Source organism: Cetorhinus maximus, chromosome 3, assembly GCF_964194155.1.
Source record: "Cetorhinus maximus chromosome 3, sCetMax3.hap1.1, whole genome shotgun sequence".
NCBI classification, from domain to species: Eukaryota; Metazoa; Chordata; class Chondrichthyes; order Lamniformes; family Cetorhinidae; genus Cetorhinus; species Cetorhinus maximus.
Genome location: NC_135881.1, coordinates 186,599,004 through 186,610,534, shown reverse-complemented (window position 1 = coordinate 186,610,534; position 11,531 = coordinate 186,599,004). Strand labels below are relative to the sequence as shown.

Genomic DNA, 11,531 nt, shown 5'->3' with positions numbered 1-11,531 from the left:
CTACAAGGCACACGTCAGGAGTGTAATGGCATGCTCTCCACTTGTCTGAATGACTGCAGCTGAAGCATTTAAGAAGCACAACCCCAAGCAGGACAAAACATTCCTCTTGATTGCACCACTGGTGGATGGGGTGCCAAAGTGGTAGCAGCATATACCATCTACAAGACGCTATGGTCGTCAAGGCACCTTCAAAACCTGCAATTTCCACCAACTTCAAGAATAGGGGCAGCAGATGCAAGGAAGTAACACCACCTACAAGCTCGCTCCAAGTCGCACATCACGCTGGTATGGAAATATATTACCTTTCCTACGCTGTCACTGGGTGAAAATCCTGGAACTTTCTAACAGCACTGCAGATATGTCAATACCACAAGAACTGCAGTGACTCACCACCACCTTCTCAAAGGCAATTAGGAATGAGTAATAATGCTAGCGTTGTCAGTAATGTATAATCCCATGAACAAATAAAAAGCTAGTATCGGTAATGGTGATTGGCTGTTAGATTGTTGTCAAAACATCTTGTTCATTAATATCATTTAGGAAAGAAAATCTGCTGCTGTGGCCTATACATAACTTGAGACTTTTACAAAGTGGCCTCTAAAATGGTCTAGTACTTCAGTATTATTCAAGAAGGCAATAAATGTTGGCCTTCCCATTGACACCCCTATTCCTGTTAAAATATATTGCTGTAATGGTTGGTTTTCATTTTAGTTGAAACTCTCCTCAGCCAAACTAGTACAAAATTTAAAAAAATGCTGGAACAACTCAACTGCTCTGGCAGCATCTGTGGCGAGAGAAAGAGCGCTAATAGAGTCCGATATGACCCTTCTATGGAACTGACAAAAGAATTGTGCCTGACAGAATGCCACTGAACTGCATTTAATTCATTCCACCAAACCTGCAGAAAGATCCTAAATCCCATATTAAAGCATTCCCTTATTTAATTGATTTCAGGGTTTTAACCTCTCATATACTATTGGAATTCACCAGTCCTGTGAAGTTTCAGTCAGCTTATTTTGATACGTTCTTTTCACCATACTTTGTGGAATTTTCCCAAACATTTTTCGCCTAAAACAGGTGAGATGATGGGCCTACACTTAGGAATGCTGAGGTAAACAAATTCTGGAATTAAAAAAGTTACATTTTGCTGTTCAGCCACTCCAAATAACAAACTATGATTCCTATGTAGTCAGTTCAAAGCACAAGATTGTACAACTAGAATTTTTTAAAAATCAAAATGCAAGACAACGTGATACTAGTCCATTTTTCACTAAATATTACACCATCATACGCTTACTTCTGTTATGGAAAATAAGCTTACCTGCCAAAAATACTGATCACTTGAAACTCAATTTAGCGATACATGCTAAACAATGGTACTTCACAGTGGAGTCAACTACAGAAAACCTTTCCACCAATGCTTTATTGTGTTTTTTTTTTTACAGACTGAACTTGTCAAAAGAACAACTGCACAAAAACATTTTTGAAATGTTCACCGTTAAACATTCTATAGTTTAGTTTCATATTAAACGTATATTTGCAAACTTATTTTACTGCAGACTATTTAAATCAGATTTTAAAAACCCACAGCAAAACAGCCGATCCATTTTGCTAATGAATATACACCTTAAATTCTGTACAAGTGTGCATACATAAAAATACATTCCTCATTGTCTTCCAAAATGTGACATTAATTACTGTCCTCAAAACTGCAGAAGACAAAAGGCAAAAAATACATATAAAGTAGCCCCTCAGGAATAATGTAGTTGTATCTCTCATTTCTTCCAGCACCCTCATTAATAAGCTTATTAAAAGCAGTCCAGCCCTACTTGTGTATCTGAAACGTTTTCCAGGTACTTTTAGTTAACAAAATAGTGAAGCTACAGCTACAGTCTTGTGGCGATCCAATGAGGTCAGAAAGTTACCACAGAGCTGCTCAGATGACATACCATGAACACAGCCCACTGAATGACACTGGCATCTCGTTCCTTAGTAGAACTCGCTCATTTCACAATTCAAGAATAAATTTTGAAAGAGGAAAGGCTTGTACTGATGATTTAAAATTACTCCAGGAAAATCATACTGACGCTTATAATTTTTTCTAATGCCTCCCAAATGCAGCTGTATTGAGTGAAGGTCTACTATATATATATTAACTTTCAAAATGCACATTTCACTTGACTAATTTTGACAGTGTTAAATTTTGTACTGAAATATCTTTGAAGATTGGCTTAAAATTAGGACCAGGATGAGTTGGATTTTGCCACAAAGTTTCAATGACAGTCTGCTTCATTTCCCTGCTGGCATCTCCTCTCATTGCCATTAGTGCTGTTACGTGTTCTTCCCTGTGGGCAAGAAGAACAGTTAAAAGAGCAGCTAAATATAAAAAGTTAGCTAGAAAATGAATTTCTTTTGCATCACATTAAAGAGGTGTACAATGCTCAAAACCAGCAACAACAAAGAAACCCTGTAATGTAAATTGTTTCAAAACAAAATATGAGTGGAAACATGTTCCTCAGATGAAGTGGGGTTAGAGGACAGGGAACAACCAAACCACAATGCATAGGCACACTCTGCATTTTACACATTCTGCCCTCTTTTCTGGATTTATGATACATTCTTATGCCACATTTTTAACAGAAACTGCCAATGTAGATCTGTCATGCTGCAATTACAAAGTCTTGCACTTAGTGCTTCCACTAGCAGGAGGGTGCAATTACAGTATGAAAAGTTTACTCGAGGCAGTTCCCATTGAGAATGTGAACATGAGTTAACGTTGGAAGAAGTTTACAAGAAATGCATGTAGATGCATGATTTTTAATATAGATAGGCAAATACATTAGTGTGAACTAGAATATACACAATTGCTAATGTATTTTAAAGAGAGAAAATCTTCACTCATGATTTGCATATTCCTGTACAGTGCAAGTTTGAATACAATTTCTGTGTGCTTTCTCCCATACTTTTGACACCAGTTTCACTACTGGTTACACATTGTACATATGTAGCATTTACACTGATACAAGGAATATGTTTGTATATACGTGAATATTATTATATAACTACAGAAGTGTAATACGTTTCAGGATCAGTGGCCAAGTCATTTTTTGTAAAGTTTGACCTCACCTGTGCCATTTGTTTTTTGAACACCCACCCCCCTCCCCACCCCACCCCACCCCAACACACACACAACCTTCCCCTCACAATATGGGTGTATGTCACTGATAATATCCCATATAAGGAGCAGCAGCTCTTAAATGTTAGCTGGCCCAGCCTGATTTTTCTGTTCTGTTACTTACTAGGAAAGAACCTCACTGAAAGCTTGAATGAAATATGAATTAGCTACTGGAGAATACCAATGCGCTACACTGGTAGGGAACCCATGAAGTCTAACTGTGGTAATACTTGACCTGTTTGACAGATGTTGCAATACTTCAAGTGGTGGGTTCAAGCCCCACTCCAGGGCTTGAGTGCATAATCTAAGTGCTGCACTGTGCATGCTGGGACACTTCAGATGAGCTGTCTGCCTCTTCCAGTGGTTTAAGTGAACATCAAAGACCAGAGATCAGTCAAAAATTGGAAATCTATCAAAATCATATGCTCACTATAGAAGACAGTAAAACAAGAGGTCTGAAATAAAAAAATACATTTCCTGAACAGAATGGGTGTATTAGCAGGCTTCAATTCACACTACCAATACCAGTTTTCAAAATGTATTTTGTCAATATAATTTTCTTTTAAATTTACTTTCCACGCTTTTTTCTTGGATTTTGCCAAAGCATTCAAATTCCCAACTTCTGTCACTGCAAATGTTTCACCTGTGAAGCATCTGAATTTAAAAAACGATTTCCTTCCTCCGCTAGTACATTATGCCACCCCATCAATGAACAGCAACAGATGCAAATTAAAGCGTGCATTATTAGAAAGAGAAGATTTCTGCCTTTCAATAAAATGAAAACTATCGTTACTTTTAAAATAATCTTGCTGACAATTTCATACAAGTTAGTATCTGAATATTGTGCAGTTCTGGGACTCGAACCTTCGACTCAGGATAAAGTTTAACCAGTTGCATTGACAGCCAATTGTGTAGTAAGCAATAGCTCTAACCTGTTGCTCCCAATGAAAAAATATCATTTTTACATGACAATAGCATTTTCAACAAAAAAAAACTCACCTGAAGTCAGGAAATTTGTTAACCAATGTAGAGACCTCAAGACACAATAAAGATGGATCAGTGAGCTTCAGGACTTCAGCCAGAGCTGGAATAGCATCACACAGCAGATCAGTGTCCTCTCCAAAGCCCTGTATATAGTGATAAAGCAACTGGTGGATACAAGCACAACAGCATATCCTCTACACAAATGTGAAATTCGGTTATGCAATCGCCTTTGTGTGGACGATCTTGGTACATTTCATATTGGTCACCTATTCTTTCGTTCCAAATTTCCTTTTCTCTCTAGTCTCCATGACAGACTTTTCATCTCTCTGCTAACAGATACAAGTATGGCCTGTTGATGGCATTCTTCCAACGTGGACAGGTACACGGCATCTAATTCCAACAGCAGTACTGTCAAGAGTAGCACTCTCACCAGATTGAGACAATTGAACCTACTTCACCCTCTACTGTGGCACTGCACTTGCAGCATCAACACATTGCATTACAGTGCTGACAAAGAACAAATATTCTTATTTAAAATCTTTGGGCAATCCTTGCCTTTGTTATCCCTACTTTAGGCATCTAAGCATTTATTGTAGGGAGCCCCAAACCAAAGCTCTGATCATTGGTACAACAGATGAAGCATCATGGTGGCATTTTAAGACCATGTGCCTAAAATTGGCATCTGTAAGTTATATGCCGATATAGAAAGTGTCAGGTTTTGATAGGAAGAAGGGAGGGATAGAATTGAAAAACAGAGAAGTTACGTTAAAATTGGTTAGACCACATTTAAGAGCACAGCGCATAATTCTTGTCTCCATGTGGGAAAAAGGAGAAACACAAAAAACATTCACATGGATGACATCAGAATTTAGAAGACATTATCATCAGGAAAGGCTTTTCTCTAGAAAATATAAATTGAGAGGTGACCTAATAGCATTTTTATTTTTATGAAGGGGTTTAATAGAGTTGATGCAGAGATGATGTTTCCACTTTCGGGGGAGACTAAAACCAGGGGCCATAAGTATAAGATAATCACCAATAAATCCAACAGGGAATGCAGCAGACTCTTCTTTACTGATAAAGTGGTTAGAATGTGGAACTGGCAACCACATAAGGTAGTTGAGGTGAACAGTATAGATGCATTTAAGGGAAAGCTAGATAAGCACATGGGGAACAAAGGAATAAAATGATTCACTAAAAGGGTTGGGTAAAGAGGGGTGGGAAGAGGCTTGTGTGGAGCATAAGCACCTAAATAAACCAGTTGGGCTAAGTGGCCTGTTTCTAAGTGCTGAAAATTTGATGTAATTCTATTGGGAAACTACTGTGATGAGACCAGGTATGTGTCTAATGCACCGAGTAGTTCATATCTGCCTTTGTGTGGCCAGTAACACAGCAAATTATGGGGCAATTCAATTAAATCATACTTGCAGCTGGGAGCTGTGCTCACCAGAAACACAAGCCAGGAATTGGGGCAATGAACTTTCCACAATGTAGCTCACATTAAAATCAATAAGAAAATTCACAATCTTAATACACGGTCCTATCAGTTGAGCTCCCTGCCACAGCACAGTTTCGTAAAATTATCCCTCAGCAGTCTGTTCTCCTGTCTGTGCATTGGACAGGAGGCCAGAAGACAACAGGGGTAAGATAATTTTTTAAACATCTCATGACCTCACTGATCATACCCATTTTGATTGTGTATCATGAAGCTCACAATGCACATTCCATCACTTTAGAAATATCACTAAAACTGCAAAGATGGGGGAAAAGCAACTACTTACGGCTGAAAGTTTCTTAAACAAGAATCGAAACTGCTCTGCGTCTTTGATCACTCTCTCAGCCCCCTCTCTGCGCTCATCCAAACCCCTAAAGGTGATTCTTTTTTGCATCATAGTTCTGATGTACTCCACCACAACCCTTCGATGAGCTTCTATTGTTATTTCCTATGTAAAGAACACAAGGTTATTTTTGACGCTATGAAGATTTCAAGGGAAATTGCTGTCAGAAATTATATCTTTGCAAACCAGAATAATCTACAAACTTCCTTGAATGAAAGAAATCCATAGCAGATAACTTATTTTTCTGCATCTTCTATGTTTTAGGTTTTAACTTACTATAACAAAATAATACACAATCTTTCTGCAATTGGCATGGAGTTGTAAGGCAGATAAAAGTTAACACAGCAAATAATAGATGGACATCAACTCTCTAGGGTCAATGACATTTTGAAAAGACTACTCTAAATTAAGAACTAAATTTTACCTTGCTGTATGGCTTTTTAATTTTGGCAAAGTCATTGAAATAATCCTCAATGGTAACACAAATGATATCCACACCGTTAGAGCCGGCAAGCCATTTTCTGGTCATCAACTCCTGGAGATGGGTCTGAAATAAGATGGTGTGGATTTTAGCAGTGCGCAATCACCATTAATCCAAACAATCCACTCTACATGGCATAGCCACCTTACTCAGGAAAACATAAACTGCACACTTGATCTTGCTATAATTGTTCAAAATACAATGATGTTTGGCCCCCCTTGAATCATTCATCTCACTTTAAAGAAAAATGCTTACCCTTAAAGCTAGAACGACTAAACTTGCATTAATATACAGTTCCCTTTACAACCTCACGATACCCCAAAGCATTTTACAGTCAATTAATTACTTTTAAAGAGTAGTCACTTATTATGTTGGCAAAGATGAATGCTCATTTTGCACACAGCAAATAAGATAACCTTTTTTTGTTGGCTGATTGCAAGACGAATTTTAGTCAAGACACAAGAAACTCATCACTCATCTTTGAATAGTCCCATGAGATCTTCTGCGTTACATGAGCAAACAGACTTAATGACTCATTCAAAAGCCAACATTTCCAACACTGTAGCCCTCCCTTCGTTCTGTACATTTTCACTAAATTCATGTTTACGGTATACAATACCAGTATATTCTATGAAACCAGTCGCCAGGGGAAGTGCCAGCCTCTCTTCATTTTCTTCCCCATAACACCATGGTTGAAATTGGTAGTGCAAGGCATTACAGGGATAAATGTACAACTCACCTCCGTGCCGGAAGATAAGTATAAAATAAAATACAATGTATCTCAACTGTAAATAGCTCCAAAGTGAAAAAAAATCAGTAAATAATGGACGTTCAATAATGCATTTTGGTAATTGTATGAACCTGTCCTTAAACCTTCCAAAAACACTTCTTGTTTACTTGAGTCAACTCACTAGATTTTATTTCCAATTGAAGGTACATTTAGTGTACACTCACCTCCAAGTCAAGAAAGACTTCATCCAGCAAATAGGCACATCCATCCTTGGCAATAGTATCCAGAGTTACCTCTATTGTTGGTTGATTAGCAAAATGCTCTTCCTCCATCACTAACTCATAGTTTGTATATTTTCTCTTCAAACTATTGACAGATTCTCTGAAGTAAACAAAATGGATAACAACACTAATTACGTCAAGCAAAGCATATTTTAAGAATTGTTGGCTTCTTGTAATGCAGAACTATTTCTCAACATCCTGATTTGTTTTTACACTGCTGCACAAGCACATTTAAATTCTTGTTGTTAAGCTCTGGTTAATTGTTAAAATTAAACTCTGCAAAGATCTATTGCCCTTTCATTGCCAGTTTTGCAGACTCCCAGAAGCATTCCTACATTAGTCCCATTGTACACAAAGGCAGTGTTGTTAAAGATCCATGGCTCTCCATAGTGTCAGTATAGCCTAAATGTAAACATTTCAGCTTTTTACTGTTACGAAGAAAATAAAGTATTACACATGAGATCTTTATTCAAATGAAATTACTCATTACCACACAGACTGTTTTGTTGCAAAGATATCAAGTTGTTTATTTACTTGAAAGTCTGGCAGTTGTTAACAACTGCAATCATGTATTGAATGTAAAACTGAGGATTCTGGCGATCTTTCAGATGATCATCTTTATATAGAGTCACTTCTTCTTTGTACCTGGCAAGTGAAGAAATCCCATTATTTCAGGGTTCAGGCAAATCTGCTTTTGTACAATTCAGAAATATCCAAACTCATTCTCCATACAAAAGGTAAATAAAAAAGTCTGCAGACCTCTCCCTGCTTACTTCAATGACACTATATTCTACTTTAAAAGTGCTACATGCAAAATTTTTATACGTTATAAAGTAATCATCTTTAAAAATTCAATATTTTATTTTCTCCATCTCTGTAATCTCTCTTGAATGACATATGACTACAAGTAGACAACTTGCACCCAGGCATCCAAAAATATCACCCTCATCAGCTACTATAGTATCAGATCTTCAGTTATTTTAGAAAAAGCATTTTCCACATTATCCCTGTTCACTCTCACAAGCTCAGTGTATAATTTTTCCATTAGCATTGACCATAAGTAAATACCAGTAAATTCATCACATCATTTTTAACACCTGAAAATTTGACTGAAATAATTTTTATAAAGTTCATCAGATCATTATGGGTCTGTTGAATTGGAATGAAGAGATTTTTCAATTCATGATGCTGTTTTACCTTTCAAGAGGTCAAAAAATTGGGTGCAAAGTATAGCAAGAGAAAGAATGTCCCCAGCCTGAGTCAATTCTTATCAAAAACTTTGTCAGTTCCTGCATCCACAGGAATGTGTGTGTAAAGCATCGGTCCTCCAGCTCTAGCCACTCACCTGACAGTGCAGGAGATTACCAGTTGGTCTTAGTTGAGACGTGTTTCACTCTATTCACTGGCACTTTAATTCTGATTAGCTGTAGACAGTGCCAGATGGAGTCTAATTAAGGTTTACAGGTTACTACACAAGTTGGTAACTGCCTCTACAGCGAGCCAAGTGGAGAGGTAAAGAACTGCTGCTAACACACATACACACACTCTTGATAAAATTAAAGGCCCAGTATATGGCAAAATGGATGGAGAAGTCAGCTGATGCATCATGACTTGAGCGATCTTGCAACAGTTAGGGATATACAAGATCTTTGGTAAATCTGGGGTTTCAGTACAGCCAGTAGGTCAGGATCCTACTTCACTTCCTAGAAAGATCAACATAATCTAAATAGCTCCAGGAATTAAAAAACTTTTGGAGAATTGTTGGCACCAATCTAGTTGCCTGTAAAAGGGCCGAGAGGAACCCCCCCACAAAAATTTATTTGCAATTTTCTTATATGTTCTAAAGAGACTAGATTTTTTGAGAGGGAACATACAGTGTTTTCAGTTTCGTTAATGCCAATCTAATCAATGAATCTTGGCAGACACAAAATACATGCATCTTTGGGCTCACATTCGCAAGTCGCAACTGAATACCAGAACCAAAGTTTCACTCAGTTCAGTCGTTCTTAAATGGTCTCTCTGGACCTTGAATAGCAGGAGTGCAAGAATGGTGGAGAAATGTACTCACCTGCTCAAGAAAGAGTTCATTTGCTGAAGGCACAACGTCAGCACTTTAAGTTTCAGATCATCACTGATCTGAGCAGCCACCTGTAGATTCTGTTCAAACATCTGAAATGGCCCATGTTAAACAATAAAGTGTACCATTCAGTGTACGTCAATCACACTTAAGACAGCCCAAGAACACCCACCTCTGTCAAACCAACTGTTAACCGATTATGAGGAAACCACAGGCTAGTGTAAGGGAGGGCTGCACATATCAATCCATTTATATTTTCCTGTTCTCTACCATAGATTTAAAAAAAGGTACTGCTATAGCACAAGCAAATCTGACACACAATATCACTTGCTTGTATGTACATGACAGAAAGGGTCTGCAATTCCTAAAGATACCATATGGTCGTTTATGCCTTTTCACCCCTGGGAGGGGGTTTACAGCAGGGGTTCGGGAAAACCTACAAAAGAATTTCAGGGCTATTGTCCAGGATATTCGTGAATGGCATAACCAACAGCTAAACAACGCCAACAATACCAGGAGTGACAACTGCCTCAAACTAGCTCTGCAAAAATACCACACTGTGAAGAGAAGCCACTCAATTTCCTTTAAAACATACAGGAGTGCAAGCTTTGGGGCAGCTTGCGAATCAAAGAGGAACAACCCAACTCTGGGAAAAACTGTTTCTAGCTAAGGAAGCAGCATATTTTGGCAATAACATGTTTCCTTGGGGGTCAAAATCATAGCCTGTCAAAGGTCCCATTAAAATTGAGCCCAAAATACAGGCACCCTCTCCCAGTCAATGAAGCAATCAGACAAGCTCAGAGTGGAGAATTGAAATAGCAGACCACAAACAGGACAGGAGATCTGACTTAGTTTTAATAAAAATGGTCACATTTTTTAGATCTACATTTCTACAAAGCTGCTGGATTCTTTCAACAGTATTCCTCTAACTTTTCTTCCTCTTTAATGAAGATGATGCAGAGACATCACGCCAGGTTTGAATACTCCGGTAATATAAAGAGTAACACACACTTTATTAAAAATCTCAGTTGTATTGAAATTCTTGATTATTATAGTAAATGTGCCCATCCTACAAAACACTTTGCCTGAATGTTTTAAACAAAGGGTTTTTACGGTGAAGAAATACTGGACCATTTAGAATTTTATTGCAAACTAGTTGATCTCCTTGGGTGTTGTACATAAGGAGTCGAGGTTAAATGTAGTCTTCATTTGAAGATCTGTTAAAGTGCAGGATATAATTAGACCAAAGAACCCAGTTCCCATTTTGGAGAAGTTATTTTAATGTAATATGCCAACATTTTCCATCATAAATTCCTATGCCCAGATGTACAGTGGCCACTGCACATATGAACTTGTCACAATGTAATGCCACTGTCCACCAATATGGTGTCGTAGTGCCTCTACTGACAGGAGGGTATATTTACAGTCTGACAAGTTTACATGGGTAGTTTTCATTATAAATGTTGGCAGGAATTTCAAGGGGAAAGCCTGACAGAAAATGGTTGTACATACAAGAATTTTTAAATATATTATACATTGTACATGTTCCTATGAGTACAACAATAGTTCTACATTTCTGGGGACAATTCAGTTTTGTCGTCTTACTTCTGACCCCATGGGAGCAAGTGTGCTGAGGAGACACAATCTAAAACAAAACCTGTGCTGTATTGGAAGCTAAACCTCTTCGTGGTCATCACTGGTAGCAGTTTAACCATGTTAGGGTGTCCAAATATTAAAATGCATACAGAATATTTGCAAGAGGCATAAATGAGAAGTTTAAGAATACCTGAAATACAATAGCCGGCAGTGTGGTCTGATAGTATCCATCCTGATCTGCTTCTGGCTCTTGCTCTTTTTTCCAATCCTTCTTGTCAGTTTCAAGTGCTTTCCGGAGCCAACCAATAATGTTAGACTGGAAAGAATAAAGTAGTCAGCATTTGGTTTGAAATTCTCATATTTTCATTT

At 37.9% G+C, this 11,531-nt stretch overlaps 1 protein-coding gene across 3 annotated transcripts in view; it reads right to left on the bottom strand.

Moving 5' to 3' along the window:
* Nucleotides 1-1,404: 1,404 nt before the first annotated feature.
* Nucleotides 1,405-11,531, bottom strand: part of exoc3 (exocyst complex component 3) — a 30,644-nt gene continuing 20,517 nt past the window's right edge. For all 3 annotated transcript variants that reach the window (XM_078539418.1, XM_078539419.1, XM_078539417.1), the window contains 8 exons: nucleotides 11,353-11,478; nucleotides 9,558-9,658; nucleotides 8,024-8,134; nucleotides 7,433-7,589; nucleotides 6,422-6,544; nucleotides 5,941-6,102; nucleotides 4,175-4,302; nucleotides 1,405-2,345 (listed from right to left, as the gene is read on the bottom strand). In XM_078539418.1, coding sequence (XP_078395544.1) covers nucleotides 2,174-2,345; nucleotides 4,175-4,302; nucleotides 5,941-6,102; nucleotides 6,422-6,544; nucleotides 7,433-7,589; nucleotides 8,024-8,134; nucleotides 9,558-9,658; nucleotides 11,353-11,478 — 1,080 coding nt within the window. In that variant the 3' untranslated portion in view covers nucleotides 1,405-2,173. The remainder of the gene's footprint in view (nucleotides 2,346-4,174; nucleotides 4,303-5,940; nucleotides 6,103-6,421; nucleotides 6,545-7,432; nucleotides 7,590-8,023; nucleotides 8,135-9,557; nucleotides 9,659-11,352; nucleotides 11,479-11,531) is intronic.